The sequence below is a fragment of the Podarcis melisellensis genome, assembly GCF_964234715.1.
Source record: "Podarcis melisellensis genome assembly, chromosome: 6".
Lineage (NCBI taxonomy): Eukaryota > Metazoa > Chordata > Lepidosauria > Squamata > Lacertidae > Podarcis > Podarcis melisellensis.
Window position 1 is genome coordinate 27,901,643 of NC_138538.1, and position 18,870 is coordinate 27,920,512.

At 44.5% G+C, this 18,870-nt stretch overlaps 1 protein-coding gene and 1 long non-coding RNA gene across 3 annotated transcripts in view; both read right to left on the minus strand.

The window, feature by feature from the left end:
- Positions 1-4,994: 4,994 nt before the first annotated feature.
- Positions 4,995-18,870, minus strand: part of MAP1LC3A (microtubule associated protein 1 light chain 3 alpha) — a 41,654-nt gene continuing 27,778 nt past the window's right edge. The window contains exons 3-4 of the mRNA XM_081917402.1: positions 7,751-7,857; positions 4,995-6,182 (exon numbers count right to left, since the gene is read on the minus strand). Coding sequence (XP_081773528.1) covers positions 6,020-6,182; positions 7,751-7,857 — 270 coding nt within the window. The 3' untranslated portion in view covers positions 4,995-6,019. The remainder of the gene's footprint in view (positions 6,183-7,750; positions 7,858-18,870) is intronic.
- Positions 7,865-13,269, minus strand: LOC309373279. 2 transcript variants are annotated; one of them, XR_014169934.1, is made up of 3 exons: positions 11,628-13,269; positions 8,789-11,401; positions 7,865-8,673 (listed from the first exon to the last, which is right to left on the minus strand). It is a non-coding gene; the product is annotated as an uncharacterized lncRNA (long non-coding RNA). The 2 variants fall into 2 exon arrangements; XR_014169935.1 differs by having other exon boundaries at positions 8,789-11,413; positions 11,644-11,678.

Here is an 18,870-nt window from a genome sequence, read left to right on the forward strand (position 1 = left end):
ATTGATGCAAGCGTGTATGATGAGCACTTCTAAAAGTTGAAAGCGGTCAGAAGCTCCCTCACCCCACCACTGCCCTTGTGCCTCCTAAATGACCACCTCCCAATATGCCACCAGTAAACAAGGTGATGAATTGAAGGTGGGCTGTTTCGGGGCCCCACCACCCTTATGTTCGTGCTAACTGCATGTGTATAGACTCAGTGCATGCACCCAGGTTGGGGTGCAGGATCCTGTACCGGGATCCAGCTCATCCACCGCTTTCTTGCATGCATCTCCACTCCATGAGCATTTGGTTCAGTTCTGTTGCAGGTAAGATGTCTGGCTTTTCCCAACATTCTTGTCACCATTAAAGAACCTGCCAGGGGTACACAACCTGACCAAGGTTCAGAAAATTCTGACGAAAACAGCAGTCATAGCAGTTTAAACACTGCATTGTGAGGCAGGCATCATATATTTGCAACCATTTTTGTGTCTTACCAAGGCATTTTATAAATGTATGCTATCGGCTGCTCGTTTGAAAAAATTCAAGGTTACTGCAAGGATGTAGCTTTTTCTGGTTTGGATAAAATTGGGGGAGTTCAGGTTCCTATTTTAATCAGCCATTTACTGAGGGTATGTTTTGCAACACAACACACTTGGGTGGATTGATGCCTCCCTGGCTGAGCCTGTTTCCCAAAAGAAATATATCAGTTTTCAGCACTCAACAGCAGTGAAGACAATAGATGGGGGAGTGAGCCTCTGTGAGTGTTGCATGTGTTTATGAAGTACTGCTGCATCTCTTTGATGTGCTACTGTGTGTGTGTGTGTGTGTGTGTGTAAGAGAGAGGCTGAGAGGCCACATTCAAACCATGCATTTATCATAGTCTCTGGTTTTGTAGTCTCTGGCTTGGCTCGCCGTAGTGCTCTTCTCAAGGCATGATCACCTGTCTGCGAGAACAGTGGACTACATTACAGGGTTGTCGTAAGCCAGGCATGACTAAACCTGGCCCTCCAGCTGTTTTAAGACTACAATTCCCATCATCCCTGACCACTGGTCCTGTTAGCTAGGGATGATGAGAGTTGTAGTCCTAAAGCAGCTGGAGGGCCAAGTTTGGCTATGCCTGTGTAAGCCATTCTGCCTCAGCATTACCATACCCTTTGGGGGCAATATGGGAATCGCAAGAACGGCACTGTATGCCTAGTCTACTTTTTGAACCAAAGGTCAAAAATAATAAAATATAGGGATAGTGTTAAAGATGGCCCACCTTACAGGGTTTGGCATAAAGGTTGCTAGGATATGTGACATGCTTTAACCAACGTAAAAGTGAAGCATAAATACTATTATAGAGTTGTGGTTAAATGCTGTTGTTTGTTAAAAACATCTGGTTCTGCCCAGCTGTTAAACATCCCCGATTGTGACCGATGTCGCAGTCCACCGAACAAAATGGATGTCCTTCATTTGAGACGCGGTCCAAATGTATCACTTATTTAGGGGGGAAATCATAAGCTGGCAGAACAGTCTGAGCCATGTGTCAGCATTACCTGATAGCTTTGGGCTTTCAAAATGGCTACCTTGTCAGAAGACTTGAGCCCTTGGTTGCAAACGGGAAAACTGATCAATTGACAGAAAGATTACCGTGGTCTGCAATACAGTTCATTTCCCTCTCAGCTGGTCTGCCCCTTTCACTTATGGGCGTTTTGAGGATTCATGCTGTCTTTGTAAACTGGAGAATGACCACTGCCTCAGGTGCATTATTCTATTTAGGACTGAGAGTGGAATGATGGTCTAATGGTATTTATATTATTTGCAGTACATAAGAGATAATTGGAAGCTGACATTGGAAGTGTGCACGTGTAATGGTTAATCGAGAGCGTCTCTAGTCCGTCCTTACCCAAGGGCTATTAAAACCTTTTAGCTAAATGTAATTAATGTAACATAATATTTCCCCCTGCTTTAGCTCGGCGGTGTCCTGATTCTAGAGTTTCTCTCCCCATCCCCCTCGTTTTCATCCTCTTAAATCCTAATCTGGGCTGGCATGCAGAAGCCCTGGAGCTGCAGCATCTTGGCACTGAGCGGTTGCCATGGCATCAGCCATTTTGTTTCCCATGTGAACCGCGTAGAATAATTTGAGGCTTGCGCTTGTCCTTCTCCAATGCAGGTGGCCATTTTTTCAGAGGGTCAATAACTTGCTAGGCTGTGACAGGGAAATAAAAAAGCAAAGGCTGCACACATACCCCCCAAGAAGTGAGGAAAAGAAGTGAGGAAAAGAAGAGGAAAAGAGAAAGAGAAACAGGTGTGTTAGAATGAGAGGAACAGGCAAGTCAAGAAGCAGGAGAACGTTTGGTATGGATTTGGTACAGAATTATAGGGCAAGTTTTAGACCCAACCTATGTCGTCGGACCTGTTGCTTAGCCTTGGCTCACATGCAATGAAAGATGGATGACAAGCAGCTGGCAATCTTCCTTTTAGAGCATCTTACTATTGCTGATCTCATGGAGGGATCTTTGATGAGCTTCCAAAAAACCCTAGGGTTTCTCACAGTGCAGTTTGTGAATGGCAGGAGTTGAATCTGGACCTGGATTCCTAATGACTGTACTAGCACGCCATCCCAAATTACCGTATTTTTTGCACCATAACAACTCACTTTTTTCCTCCTAAAAAGTAAGGGGAAATGTCTGTGCGTGTTATGGAGGGAATGCCTACGGGTGGAATGCCTACGGATTTTCATCCTCTAAAAACTATGTGCGTGTTATAGAGCGAAAAATACGGGTAGTTTGGGTCCATAAGCTCAGGACTGGTCAAACTCAGGCTTCCCAAGCAGGGCAAGGGCTATGAGGAGTAGCATTGTACTGAATTGGGATGACTTTCAACAGGGAAGGGTTTGTTCTGATAATGAGATTGCTTTCCTACACATGGAAGGATCTGTACAGCAGGCTGTCAAGCTGGCAGGCTATAAAAGCTATACGGCATGAATAAATTGGTGCCAGCAGCCATGGGGAAGTGGCTTCTGCCTGCACTGAGCAGGATGAAAGTGTTGCTGAGCTATTTTCTCACAGAACGGAAGGCATGGTTGCACAAAGCGGGGGGGGGGGGAGCTGGGGGGGGAGCTGGTGTGTTCCTGATAGGAACTACATTGCTTCCCAGTACGACTGGTACTATCCAATTCGTTTCCAAGATTTTAATTGTAAACCTGTTGCTGGTCGACATGCTGCTCTCAGCAGTTTTTCTCGTGGGCGTGATGTATTTTGTGAATCTGCTCAAGGAAAGAAGTTGGCATTTGGCAGCAAATTCAGTCTTAACTTTCGTAAGCATATTTCTAACTTTTATGGCTGCAAACGTAGGCTTTAAACGGTATTTGCAATTGTGGGTGAATTCTAAAAAGCCAGGAGGAGTTGGGGGGGGGGTCTCTGCTTTACTCACTGGTCCTATGAGAAGCAAAAGTAGAATAAATGGTGCAAATTGACAATTTGCATCACTTATACTAATAATTTATTATTTATACCCCGCCCATCTGGCTGGGTTTCCCCAGCCACTCTGGGCGGCTTCCAACAAAATATTTAAAATACAATAAAACATCAAACATTAAAAACTTCCCTAAACAGGGCTGCCTTCAGATCTCTTCTAAAAGTCAGGTAGTTGTTTATTTCCTTGACATCTAATGGGAGGGTGTTCCGCTAGGTGGGCGCCACTACTGAGAAGGCCCTCATGGTGTTGAGACCTTTGAGCCTATGCAGAATGTACAGTTACGCTGTCAACATGAGTTAGAGCATGTAGCCTGGCTTCTCATAGATCTCCCAATAGCAGCAACTGTGAACTTGAAGGCAAGTTTCAAAGATACAGGAAGCATATGTGACACAAGACCTCATAGGTCTCATGTATCACACTGCTCTCATGAGAAGATCTCCTTTGGGAGCTTTCTCTATTTACAGGAGCAATGCCTAACTTAGCACAACCATGTCTGTTGCTGCATTTCTCTTCCTTTAAGAGACCTAAAGTTCAGCTTTTCCCCTTTGCCTCTTCTGTGTGGTCTTACAGACATCTGAAGGCAGCCCTTTTTAGGGAAGCTTTTAATGTTTAATAGGTTATTGTATTTTAATATTCTGTTGGAAGCCGCCCAGAGTGGCTGGAGAAACCCAGCCAGATGGGCAGGGTATAAATAAAATATAATAATAATAATAATAATAATAATAATAATAATAATAATAAATGGTACATGTGCAGAATGGCACGGTTCTTCCCACTTTCTACTTTGCTCATGTGGCAAAGGGAATGAAATTACTAGTGGCACCAAATGGCTCAATTTCATTTTTTGTGTGTGCGACCCTTTCTGAGCACCTGAAAGGGCTAATAGTCGAAGAGGCTTACAGTAGCCAGTGAGCCTCATGCCTCCCCATCACTGCAGCAGAGCTCATGAACAAGAACAAGAACTACATTACAGCTTGGTTCCTTGGGGTAGTGAGAAAGTCCTCCAGGCACCTATGAGTCTCAACCAGCAGGGCTAAGGGCAAGGGACGTTGGGAGCTATAGTCACAGAGGTTCCCAATCCCTAGACAGTAACAAGGGAACAGGCCTAATAGGCCCAGAAGCCATCTTCTGGTTTACTAAAAAAACCCCAGTGGTTCCATTAGCCAAATACATTCTCTAGGGCTGCAGTGTGTAGATGTGCAATTCTCTTCCCCGGGCTAGAAAAGGGTTAGTTTAATTTCCCACTTGCTAGTAAAACTGAATTACTGTGTCACGATATGATACACATCTAAACACTGTGTCACTGACATGAAAAGTTTGGAAAGCTCTGCTCCAGGGCTACACCAATGCACAGAGGTTTGTGCACATGTTCCATTTGCAGCTCCATTTACACTGCACAACTAGGTTCAGCATTTCCGTGGAAGTTTGTGGCACAAGGACACAAGCAGAGAACAGGCGTGCTGTCACGACTCCTCATCACCAGTCTTCAGTCTGACTGTATGGGGCGGCTGAGATTGGGGCAGGTGAAATCTACTGCTCTGACAACGAGACACAATTTTAACTTATCTTTATTTATATAGTTATTTGTATAGATTCAACTGGGTGGGGAGTTTTTCCTGTCATACACACACGTTTTTGGTATCATAAATTTAAAAAAAGAGAGGGAAAAAGCAATATAAATCAGCACATTCCTTGAGTGAATGGTCTGCTTGCCACAATGGGACAAAGAAAATTAGAAAAAAAGGAAAAGAAACTCGTGCATGCAAGAAAGGAGAGGGGCTGGCTTTAAAAAAACGAAACAAAAACAATCCTAAAAAGGCAAGTATAAATATCGACAGAGACACAGCACAGGGTACGGCAGATCTGTGAAAATTAAGCTAATTCCACGCTCACCTCTACTACGTTTTAAAGTGCAAAGAAGCTTGGGCTTGGTTTGTTTGTTTTTCAAAATCTACATAATACAAGCAAATTATATTCCCCCGTCGTGCTTACAAAATAAAATAAATCTAAGAGATATACATTATACACAGTCCTGTAGAAGACGCCTACATCTACTCTGTAGCACCAAGAATTGATATGCAAGTAATTAAAAACGCAAGAGCAGTGGTAGTTATTTGTTTTTGTTTGTTTGCCTTCAGATTTCTGGCCCTTTAATAAAAGTTCAGCGGATAAGCCCCTCCCCTTGCTGTAGCGGTGGCGTTTTTCTTCTTCCGCCTGCCACAAGCTCCATCAATTTGGCATTGGACTAAGAAAAAAAGGACATGATGACAACAGAGACAGAAAAGGAGACAGAGAAAACGCACGCAGCGGGGAAGGAAGGGGGACGCAACAAGTGTTCCACACGGGGGGTCAAGGGCAAGGAAGTAGAGACTTGTGGGTCACGCAATCATACACACACAGAACTAGCTTGGTCTGTTGCACTGCAAAGGTGGAGGCACACCAGTTGCTTTTTGTGCTGCTCCCGAGCCACAGGCCTCTGTCTGCACTGGTGTGCCAAGGGGGTGGGGAGGGGGGAGTGTTGGGGAGGCAGGGATGTTGACGCAACAGTTTGTGCAGTCCTCTGGTGCGGACAGGCGCTCAGTAGCCAAAGGTCTCCTGCGAGGCGTAGACCATGTAGAGGAAGCCGTCTTCGTCCTTCTCTTGCTCATAGATCTCAGAGATAGGGGTGGAAACGCTCACCATGCTGTGCTGGTTCACCAACAGGAAGAAGGCCTGGGTGGGATTCAGCTGCAGCCGGCGACTGGTGGAGAGGGGGAGAAGGAAGTTCAGGATTAATCAATTGATTCAATTTCTGTGCCGCCCTTCGCCCGAAGGTCACAGGGCAGTTTACAGTAGAACAACACAAAAACACACAAACCAAAATAATAACATGCCTGAGCACATTAAACACACAGTTTAAAGGGCCATAGGTTGTTTAATTAGCCAAAGGCTTGGGAGAAGAGGAATGTTTTGGCCTGGGACCCAAGGATATGTAATGAAGGCATCTGGTGGGCCTCCCTGGGGAGAGCATTCCACAAGTGTGGGGCCACTGCAGAAAAGGCCTGCTCTTGTGTTGCCGCCCTCTGTGTCCCATGAAGAAGGGCCTCAGATGATGATCGCAGGGTCCAGGTCAGTTCATGTGAGAGGAGGTGGTCCTTGAAGTATTGCAGTCCTGAGCCATTTCAGCTTTATAGGTCAAAATTAGCAATTTGAATTGGGCCCGGAAACTAAATTGGCTGCCAGTGCAATTGGGCCAGGATTGGCATTAAATTCTCAAAACTAAAAAAATTCCTTCCAGTAGCACCTTAAAGACCAACTAAGTTAGTTCTTGGTATGAGCTTTCGTGTGCATGCACACTTCTTCAGATGCACTGAAACAGAAGTTTCCAGACCCTTCTATATAGTGAGAAGGTGGGGAGGGGTATTACTCAGAAGGGTGGTGGGAATGGGTGATTGGCAGATAGCTGTGATGAGCCTGTTGACGACTCTGTGATGAGCCTGTTGACGACTCTGTGATGAGCCTGTTGACGACAGGCTCATCACAGCTATCTGCCAATCACCCATTCCCACCACCCTTCTGAGTAATACCCCTCCCCACCTTCTCACTATATAGAAGGGTCTGGAAGCTTCTGTTTCAGTGTATCTGAAGAAGTGTGCATGCACACGAAAGCTCATACCAAGAACTAACAGTTGGTCTTTAAGGTGCTACTGGAAGGAATTTTTTTAGTTTTGACTATGGCAGACCAACACGGCTACCTATCTGTAAATTAAATTCTCAAACTGTCTTCCCCCGGTGAGCAACTTGGCTTCTGAATTCTGTACCGGCTAAACTTTCCGAACCATCGTCAGTGGCAGCCCCATTTATAATACGCTGCAGTAATCTAACCTGGAAGCAGTTACTTCAGGAGAGCAAGCAGGAGGAACTGCACAGTGGAATCCAATTCACTTATTTGTTCAGACCCAAAGATGCCACAAATAGCTCAAAAGAGAGAGCTGGCATCTTTTGGTGGCAAACCTGGTTGGCATCTGGAGTGCCTGCAGATCTGATTATGGTATAGATTCAGGGAAATACCCTTTCTGCCTCCCCCAAGCAGCAACAATACCTGCTGTGCCTTCAGCTCATTAAGTCAGTGAATGATGAAAAGCCACGCTGCAGCCTTTGCAGCTGCCCCATCACCCTTCTAATTCATAGAGGAGGACTGCCCTATCCTCATGTCCTACTTTAGGAAGCTAGTTAGAAGGGCAAGCTGTTCCCATGCCAAAAAAATAACCCTTGATTTGCACTGTCAGGAGCAGATCACAGCTGGCTGCTTTGAGGCCTTTCACTTACCGGATTATTTTTACCAATTCACTCATGTTGACATGGTCAGGGACTAGGAATTTGGTCTTATCCAGCACAGGCAGCTGCTTCTCCCCCTTGTATCTTTCAATAATGACCTGATGAGAGAGAAATGGGCGCAGTCAGGTTTCTTCTTATCCAAATCTATCACGGCAGCCCTTAAGGAGACAGCCTTTCAAACAGCAAACAAACCCAAGGATGTGAAGATAATTAAAAATCAAGAACCAAACCACATCAAAGCTTTTCCCAATTGGTACCTTGAAGTCAGGAGTGGCTTCTGTCTGGTTTTACAAGAACCCCTTTTGAAAAGTGTACTGTAATCAACGAATTGAATGCTGACTCCACATTCGGTCTTGCTCCTCTCTCCTTCAGATTGCTTGCGCCCACCTTCTTAAAACTTATTTTAAATGATAGCCTGAACAGTCATTAGCATGTTTGTTCCATATCTTATTTGTAAAGGCAGACAAATGAAAAGTTAAAAAGAAAATGATTTCCATGATCTTGAACGAAAGCCAGCATTTTTTTTTAAAAAAAGTGTTTTATTGGCTCATTCACTGCTCAAATTATATATGCCTGTCCACAGCCTTAGCATCAGTGAGAATTCAGTAGGCCCACGTCCCCTTTGGTGTTGGGTACAACAGAAAATGTACGCCACTGCTCACAAAAAGGAGAATCTTCTGAATCAATAAAGGCAACAAGATGGTGCGACAGCCACTGAGCAGTGAAACACAGAGATGGCACAGCTCTGTGGCATGATGGTGATGATGATGATTGTATGTATGTATGTATGTATGTATGTATGTATGTATGTATTCATTCATTCATTCCCCCGCCCATCTATCTGGGTTTCCCAAGCCACTTTGTGCGGCTTCCAACAAAATATTAAAATACAATAGTCCTTCAGATATTAAAAGCTTCCCTAAAGATTTTGACCAAACTGTGGGAGGCAGTGGAGGACAGAAGTGCCTGGCGTGCTCTGGTCCATGGGGTCACGAAGAGTCGGGCACGACTAAACAACTAAATAACAACAACAACAAAAGCTTTTGATGATGACACGGAAAGACCACCAAGTTGATATTTAAAAGGCAAATGTGATGGCGCTGGCAGTAAGCAGCCACCTCAAATCTGCTGAGTCTCCATCTTTTCCCTTCCCACTATCTCAGATTTTGAAATGTGACCACTGGTTCAACCCCTGGACAGAAGCAATCCTTTTAAGCATCCATATTCGCTAGTGCCACAAACTCAAAGCCACACAACTGCCATTTTTGTTAAAATACTGTACTATGAAATAAAAGGTATCACTGATGGGGCTTTACAGAGGGGCAGGGCTGCTTAATCCACAGACCTGCTATGCATGGAAGCCAAAGCAACAGGTGGAGGGGCAAGCAGACCACAATGCCGGCCAGGATCTGGCACGGCAATTTGGCACAGATTGGGCTCAATACCATTTAACAGTAGCAGTGGGGCTGGCTGCAGAACTAACAGATGCTGCCCTTTCTCTGGAAAACCCTGATTTGGAGGGTGTTGCTGGCTGCCACTGGCATGGATCCCACCAGCTGCCCTTCTGCTCACTCTGCAGGTGAGGGACGGATGCCGCTCACTCCATCACCACCCCAGCGCAACAGGGTTTGGATTGCCCTTGGAGGGAAAAACCAGATAGCTGGGCAAGATGAAATTAACAGTGGACACTTAGGTGCCCTTGGCATGCTCATAACAAAGGCAGGCCTGAGTGCCCATCTTTCAAGGGCCATTTCTAGCTACTGGCAATAGAGGTAGACTGCCTTTGTGGGCCTGTTAGTTAATAACCACTGAAAGACTTCTCTCTGTGAATCCATCTAATTTGCTCCTTTGCAGGGTAAAGCCATCTGTAAGAACAGCCACCACAACACCCTGGAGCTGCGCAACCATGTTAATTTAATGCAATTTTGAAAATAAAAGTTTTCTTTTGTCTGCCCTGAACTTGCTGCCAATCAGTTTTGCTGGATAATTCTACACCACGAGACCAGTTTTAGTGTCCGGAGTGACATTTTCGTCTAGTCAGCTCTAGACAAAAGCAATTGTGGGAACAACTGCCAGGCAATGTGGGAATCACATCTGCTCTGCGTATCTTGGGATATGAATTATTCAACCACTGTGCCCGTACATAAAGTGTGTCTCTTATTGGATAGGAAGCAGCCAGAGAACAGGCCAAAGAGCAAATGCAAGCAAGCAGTGTGCACTGTACCCAGCACAGAGTGGTAGTCACCAACAGAGGCTTTAGCAGACATGCAGAAGTGGTTGTAATACTGGCTTCCTACTGGATCAGTTGTAGAGCACATGCACTTCATGTAGAACATGCCAGGTTCCATGGCAATTTCCAGGCAAGACAGGGAAAGACGAAACCCACTGGCAGTCAAAGTGGGCAACAATGACAATGCTAAATGGGTCAGTGGTCTGACTCTATATGAAGCAGCTTCTGACCCAGAGGCATCTACTCACTGAAGGTACCAGTTTCAGTCTGCTTATCTAGGAAGGCACATGGCTGCAGACTTGCACCAGAAGTAGAAAAGCATGGCATCTGCACTCAACTCGTGGACATCAAGGCAAGAGTGGTGTCTGGGCAGGCCCTGTGGCGTCGCCCTGCTCCTGCTCCTGTGTATGTGTGAGAGTCCTCTATGTGAATAACACATGAAGAGGAGTAGAATGTGAAACAAAGGATGATAACAATGTCAGAATGATGGTGGGGTTGTGGAGTCAACATGTTCTATTTATCTTAAGAAAAAGCTTGGGTCTCCAATTGACAGCTAGAGTATCAGAGAAAAGGGGTTAAGCCTAACTGTTCCTTGGATATACTAGCTTTTCCCATGCCGAAGAGTACCCAATCATTATATACCCTATACACACACACCTAAAAAGCTTTTATCCAAACTGAAGGCATAGTTCAACTCTAAACAGTAAGTGGATTTTGTTTTTCACCTACATGTACGGTATATGCCAGTGTACTGGAAGAAGCAAAGATCACAAGTGTCAAAGCAATGATTCTTCAACATCAACTTCAATTGACTGGTCACGTGCAGATCCCTGATTATCGTCTTCCAAAGCAACTACTCTATTCCGAACTTTAAAATGGAAAGCGTAATGCTGGTGGTCAACAAAAGAGGTTTAGAGACTTTCTCAAGGCAAATCTTTAAAAAATGTAGTATAAACACCGACTGGCCTGCGAGCACTCCAATCGCAGAACAGCCTTTACCAAAGGTGTCATGGACTTTGAAGACACTCGGACTCAGGATGAAAGGGAGAAATGTGCTAAGAGGAAGGCATGTTTGGCAAACCCTCACTGTGATCAACTCCCGCCCGGAAACCCACGTCCCCACTGTGGAAGGAAGTGTGGATCCAGACTTGGCCTCCACAGTCACTTACGGACTCAACTGTTAAGACCGTGTTCATGGAAGACAATCTTACTCAGCTACAAGTGATTGCCAAAGAAGAAGATTATGCATCCATCATACATATATGTGCATTTGTATGTATGTGAGATACATATGTGTGTATCCTCCTGCCTCTCATAACCAAATAAGCTGCTCGCTAATCTTGTTATTCTCACAGTTCTTACTTGCATAGTCTTGTGATCACTGAAATCTAATGTGCCAACCCTGCATTTATCTACAGTGGTACCTCGGGTTAAGTACTTAATTTGTTCCGGAGGTCCGTTCTTAACCTGAAACTGTTCTTAACCTGAAGCACCACTTTAGCTAATGGGGCCTCCTGCTGCCGCCACACTGCCAGAGCACAATTTCTGTTCTCATCCTGAAAAGCAAAGTTCTTAACCCAAGGTACTATTTTTGGGTTAGCGGAGTCTATAACCTGAAGCGTATGTAACTCCAGGTACCACTGTATTTACAAACTGAGCTGAGCAGAACCTGCTGTTTACCATGAGTATGTGACCCCCCCCCCCCACAAAAGAAATGTCTTCTGAGGTTTCTGACAAACCTCTGGAGCAGATTTGGAAGGGGTTCATGTGGAGAGAAAGTACCACTGTGCAGGCAGCAGTCCTTGTGCTAAATACAACCCAGTATGAATCTGAATGAATACCAGTTATTGGGGGACATAAATGACACAGGGCGGGTGTTGCTGCATTCATGTGGGCTTCCCAGAGGCATCTGGTTTTTGTTTCATCAACCCCTTTTGGGGAATTAATTTGATTCAGTGTTGGCCATATGTTCTGTATTTTATGATGTTTTGATGCTTGTATAGTACACTTCCACGGTATTTTTCTCAGGCGTTGGCAGCTTACAAATACTCGTATAAATAAAAAAAAATCTGGCTGGTTAATATTAGAGGAGAATGCTAGATTGGATGGGCCTCTGGTCTGCTCCAGCTTCTTAACATCATTTCATTTACAGACCCGAGAAGCTATATAGGTACGTAATGGGGAAGGCCCTGCTCCCCAATTACTGAAGTGTGGGAATTGTTTGGTTTGCTCTCTAGTTAGGAAAAGGAACTCTGCACATCCTCAGTAGTTCTGCTGCTTCACTAGATGTCCCTCACAGCCCTTCCAACTCTACGATTCTATATATGCTCAAGGGCTGGGCCCCAAAACTGAAAACAGGTTCTGGGGCTGAGTTCCAGCTGAATGCTGATCCACCCTCATTCACCCCCCCCCCCCCACTTTCAGTCCAGATTTTATTTTTATCTCTCCTTCTAGGAACAGAAGTGCTACTTCAACAGAAAAATGTCTGAAGCCTTTTTTACAGATAATAAATGCAGTTATTGTGCAAATGCATGATTGTTTACAAAAAAGGGGGGTGCCCTAGTGTAAGAATTGGCCTTAAAAGATCAGGCCAAGGTCCATCTGAACCACTGCCAACCAGCTGCCTTTGGGAAGAGCCAAGAAGCAAGGCATTCAAATACAAGTTCAGGGCACTGAATCACGTCTGTTCAATGTCTCCTTGCCATGCAGTTATTAAAAAGCATAGTGAATTGCCTTCAATCAGAGCCTTTTAGGATATAATGGATGTTGCCCCTTGCCAAGGGTCCTTCCAGATGGGAGCTTATTGTAGATTTGGTGTGGCTCATGCCTGCAAAAAAAAATTTTCCTCAGCATCCACACAATGATATCACTGTCAAAATGCCAACCCATACTTTTAAAGTATTTAATCCAGATTTTCCTTCACTGCAGAAAATCTATTAAGCAAAAACTACCCATTATATATCTGCAGTACGGAAGCTCATTGTTTCCTTCTGTGTGTATGTCTCTCTCTCTCCCCCCCCCTATATATATGTAGCTAATTTGGGGTATGTGTATGTGTTGCCAGTGTTGATAGGTGGCCTCTACTGCCACAGCCCTACTTACATTTGCTCCCTGAGTCAGTACAACCCAGCCATTTTATTTCCAGCAGCCCAAAAGATACTAGAATGCCTAATTCCATCAACTGTTGCATAATGAGGGCATGTTTGAATTTCAATGACCCATTCTCTCAAGATGTCAACATGTGGGGGATAATTTTGGGGACTGTAATTGTGGTATATAAACCAGGCTTTTAGATAAGATAGATAGATAGATAGATAGATAGATAGATAGATAGATAGATAGATAGATAGATGATAGATAGATAGAGATAGATGATAGATGATAGATAGATAGATAGATAGATAGATAGATGATAGATAGATAGATAGATAGATAGATAGATAGATAGATTGATAGATAGATGATAGATAGATGATAGATAGATAGATAGATAGATAGATAGATAGATAGATAGATAGATGGATAGATAGATGGATGATAGATAATAGTGCCTTTGCACAAGGCCTCTTCATCACTCTTGCACAAACCTCAACCGGGAAACTATCGGTTCTCAAACTTAATCCATTCCGGGAGTCCGTTCGACTCCCAAAACGGTTCGGAAACCAAGGCACAGCTTCTAATTGAATGCAAGAGCTTTCTGAACTCAAGCGGACCCCATGTTGAACATTCGGCTTAAGAAAAAAGTTTGCAAACTGGAACGCTTACTTCCGGGTTTGCGGCATTTGGGAGCCGATTTGTAAGCCGTTCGGGAACCAAGATGCCACTGTTTTGTGAAACGTGATAACTAAGGCTAGTAACATTTGCTTTTGCACTTGGGTGCACTACTTAGGATTTTTCATTTTAAAGGTATGCATGTACACAGAGAGATACAGAAACACCTGCATGCGTGTCCCCAGACTTAAAAAGGGTAGTGAAGGATAGAGTGAGAGTGACTGAAGGGGTGGCACACATCTGCCTGCACAGATGATGTTCAAGTGCCTAGCTACTGTCAACCTTCTGAGTTTAGGAAATCCTTACGTTCTACTATTAGACAAATGGAAGATGACAAGAGCACAGCATAAGCGTTGCTGGCTTCAATAGCTTCCTCCCTGGATCCTCACCATTCATCTTCCTCTCTGCTAAAGTCCTTACCGGTGTCTAATGGCAACAGTAGGAGATAAGAGGCATCCTTTTAATTACCAATCCCACCCACCACCCCCACAGGAGGAAATCATTCCTACTGCAATGAGAGTAGGCAGAGTAGGAGCCCTTGCTGTTTCTGCTGCTGCTGCTGCCTACAGCTTGGAGATTACAGTGACAGCTGATGACATTCAGAGATTTATGGCAAGACTCTGTTTCTGCAGCCGTGGGCTGAGAGGCACCCAGGAGAAGTGAATGGGAGACTGCTTACTACAGCAAATTTGCTACTCGCTTAGCTCTAACAGCATCCTGGGTGCCCCCTAAGGGATACAGAGGTGACACAACTCCAGGCTTATTTATCTACAATCTAAGCAGTGCAGGCAGGACAAAAAATGAAGGATGGAGAGGACTTTGGGGTGGGGGAACAGAGAATAAGGAGATGTTCCTTTCTCTCTCAAAATTCTAGAGCCCAGGGTCATCCAATGAAACTGAGTAGAGGGAGAATCAAGACAGACTATTAGGCTGAGGGCGGCATGATATTGAAGTAGGAAAGGGAGTTTTTTATATACAGTGGTACCTCAGGTTACAGACGCTTCAGGTTACTTACTCCGCTAACCCAGAAATAGTACCTTAGGTTAAGAACTTTGCTTCAGGATGAGAACAGAAATCGCATGGCGGCGTCACAGCAGTAGCAGGAGGCCCCATTAGCTAAAGTGGTACCTCAGGTTAAAAACAGTTTCAGGTTAAGAACGGACCTCCAGAACTAATTAAGTTCTTAACCCGAGGTACCACTGTATATAGAGAAGGTGGTTGTCTGCGTTCTTAAGGAAGAGCATGGATTAAGACGGGAGTGGGGGAAAGGGAGACAATAAATGAGGTATAGAGTGGGACAAGAAAGAATGTGAACCTTATGCAAAAGCTTCAGAAAAAATAGCTTAGGGTCTCTGAGTCTTCATGCATGAACACTTGAAATGTGTTAACATCACAGTGCAGCAACAGAGCAGCACTGACGACATGCACACATAGACTGAGTGTGGACCTATGGAAAGTTGTCAGTTGAAAGCAACCTTAGGAATAAGTGCAGAAAAAAAGGAAGCTGAAGGTGAGTGAGTGAGAGAGAGAGAGAGAGAGAGAGAGAAGCAGAACTGAACAATGACACAGAAGTGTGGAGTGGCAGGTGATGGGCAATAGATAAGGATTATGCGTTCTGCTTTCAAACACATTCAGGTTAAGAGTATGGCATGACTGAGATGGCTAGGATGAAATTTCAGAGCCAGCTAGAGATACTGTATTGAGCAGAGGAGGTGGGGGAAATGTCAGGAGCAGAAAGTTAAGTCTGGGAGTCATCTGCATAAAAAATTGTGGTTGAAGGAAATTATCTAATTTTTTTTCCTCTCAAGTGGCACTTAAATCTCTTTCTTTGTGTGTTTCCCCATGTTTGCAAAGTAGATGAAGATCTTGACAGTGACCAGAACAGTGTTGTTTTTTCTTCAAACTTGGATCCCTGGGGTTCCCTGGAAAGTAACAGGGGGTTCCTCAAGGAAAATATCAGTAATGGCAGATACATCTTCTTGAAAGGCAGCTTGCCCACCACTGATTTTTCTTCTGCAATGTGCAGCTACAGAAGAATGCTGTACATGTTCTCAGCTGCATTTGTACTTCTGGCAAGGGCGATGGCAAGACCCAACATGCCTTGCTAGCGCCATGCATCAGATGAGTGTGCGCCCTAGAACACATACCCAAATCCTTTGCAGTGTGCATGAGATCCTTGAAAAACTCTAGAAATAGATCCCTCAAGATCGAAAGACTGCAAAACCGCTCAGCTAAAACACTGATTTGCAAAGGGCGCTCTTTTCCTTTTTTTAAAAAAATCCATATTAACAAACAACACATTCTGCAGTAATAGGCATTCTTCACATCTTGCAACATTATTTTTCTAAATTATTTCCCCTCGCCCATATTCCATCTAAAGGGGGGAGGGACTGAAGGCTGTAGACCTACAAAGCTCCAAAAATACTGTCCACAATGACTTTCAGCCACAGTTATTTGTTGGTTGGTGCTGCTGTGATCACTGCAATCTGTTGTCAAAGGCTGCCTTGTGTTGTAACTTCCCATAGGGCATTTGGAGAGAATGTAGCAGATAGCAGCCACGACACTGATGGCATCCAGGACTGTGGGGAGGAATGCAGAGACGATAGCACTGCTGGAACTGGAGAAAGAGCCACAGCTCAGTGGCAGAGCATCCTCATGATGCGCATAGTTAAACTATGGAACTTGCTTCCTCAAGAGGTTGTAATGGCCACCAACTTGGATGGCTTTCAAAGAGGATTAGACAATTTCATGGAGGATGAGCCTATCAAAGGCTACTAGCCCTGATGGCTATGCTCTCCCTCCATGCTTGGAGGCATCAATGCTTCTGAATACCAATTGTTGGAAGAGTGTACTTGTGCTCAAGTCCTGCTTGTGAGTTTCGCACAAGCACCTGGTTGGCCACTATGAGAGCAGGGTGCTGGACTAGATGAGCCACTGGCCTGATTCAGCAGGCTCCTCTTATGTGGAAGGATCCAGTTTCAATTCCCAGCATCTCCAGGCAGGCCTGGCAAGCATCGGGTTCTGAATCTCTAGAGAGCTACTGCCAGTCAGGCACTGACAATACTCAGCTAGATGTACCAACGGACTGAGCTAAACAGCTTCCCATGTAGCTATGTAAACCAAACCAAACAGTTATTCAAGTATCAGTAGCAGAGAACAGATGGGTGTACATACAAGCACACCAGATATCATGCTTGTGGCATTTTAGAGTCCAATAGCTAAAGAGCTGTTGGCTAGGGAGCTGTGTACTTTGCAATACTGAATGAACACTATGCAAGTTACAGGATTTGGTACCGACCACAAAGTTCAGAATCTTAGCGTTGTAGGAATGCCTTTCCATTTTGCAGATATGTGGTCAATGCCTAGTGAAATCCAAGGAGCTAGAGGGGATATTGAATAAGATGCCTACTTGTCAGCACTGCTGATTGGATTTCAAAATCCTGCATAGCCTCCCTTCAGTTTCCTCACCGACCAGCAGCAATGGAATTATGCAAAATATCACAAACCAACCCATTTTCCAAGTGGCGATCCTTATGTAGCCAAACAGCACCACACATGAACAAGGAAGAATTACCAGGATGCCTGGATAATCAAGATTTATAGAGCTACAAATAAAATGTTAAGGGGAGCAAATCTAAAGAAGTCCAAAATACCCCAATGAGGACTGAACATGCTGATAGTTGAGAAAATGAAGAACATATATATTTTTACAAAACTAGAGAGGAAGGGGATGGAGTATCCTGAGAGAGTGCATGGTTGGCTGCCTTGAACCCCAAAAGGAGCAATCCACACGCTGCAATGTTTTGCTGCTGGTCTCACTTGTAAGAAAATACAATGCAGACTGGGTTAATTTGCATAGATAGCAGAATGCAGCTCAGTAGCAGCAAATAGTTAAACTATGGAACTCATCCCTACAGGATGCAGTGATGGCCACCAAGTTGGTTGGCTTTAAAGGAGATTTAGACAAGTTCATGAAGGACAAGTCTATTAGCGGCTACTCGCCATGATGCCTATATTCTACCTCCACTGGCAGTAGCAGCTGGCCTCTGAACACCAGTTGCCAGAAACTGCAGGAGGGAAGAGTGCTGTTTTTGCTCATGTACTGCTTGCAGACTTTCCACAGGCATCTGGTTGGCCACAGTGAGAACAGGACGCTGGACTCGATGTGCCTTTGACTTGATCCAGCAGGGTTCTTCTTACTTTAAAAAGAGCTTGGCTCCCTCTAGCCAGGAGAACCTGTCCCCGTTCCTTCTCAAATCAAGCAGCTGACAGCAGAGATTATAAACAGGCAACCACTGTGTGGTCACAAGATTAGCGCTGACCCAGCATGGACTCTCAAGGAGGAGAGGCTAGTGAGGGGCAGGTGGAGAAGAAAGACAGATGGACAAGGAGACAGCTGGGGAGAGCAGAATGATTCTGCCCATTCACTGCAGGAGCAAAACAAGACAGGATTGTCATATCCCATCTCTCCATTTAAAAAGGAAAGAAGGAAGAAGATTTCAAGGCCATCTTACAATATGAAAAAAGAAAATAAAGGTATTACAACGAAGATCTGAAATACCATTTAAAAACCTCAGGAAAACAAGACAGACTTGGCCTAGTGCCCAGAAGAAGTAACAATGACAGCATCCAGGGACAGTGTTTCTTCCATAGATAGGGATTTAAAGCGTTACTCCTGAATAAACATTTTCTAGCTTTGCACTGGGGCAGAGCATCCATCTGAAACTAGGTGCTTGAGACAAAATCACCCTTTGTTTTTATTTTATTTTAAATTCTTACATATATATCTCACTTTTCTTCCATCATGGAATCCATAAGGACAGAGGGTCAGGTCAAAGGTCAAAGGCCAGTCTAGTAGCCTAGCATCCTATTCTCACAGGAGCCAGCCTATGGGAAGCCTGAAAAATACACTTGAGTGCAACACAACACTGTTCTCCTCACTGAATTTCTAGTCCTCATAATTTACTGCAGGAATGATCCTGGAAGTATGTCTGGTGAAGTCTGGAGAAGCATTAAAGATTTCCCTATTTCCACCCACCCTTCTCCAAATAAATTTCCTTTTATAGCTGGGCATTTGGCGTCTTCGGCTTAAACATGAAATTCTCACTAA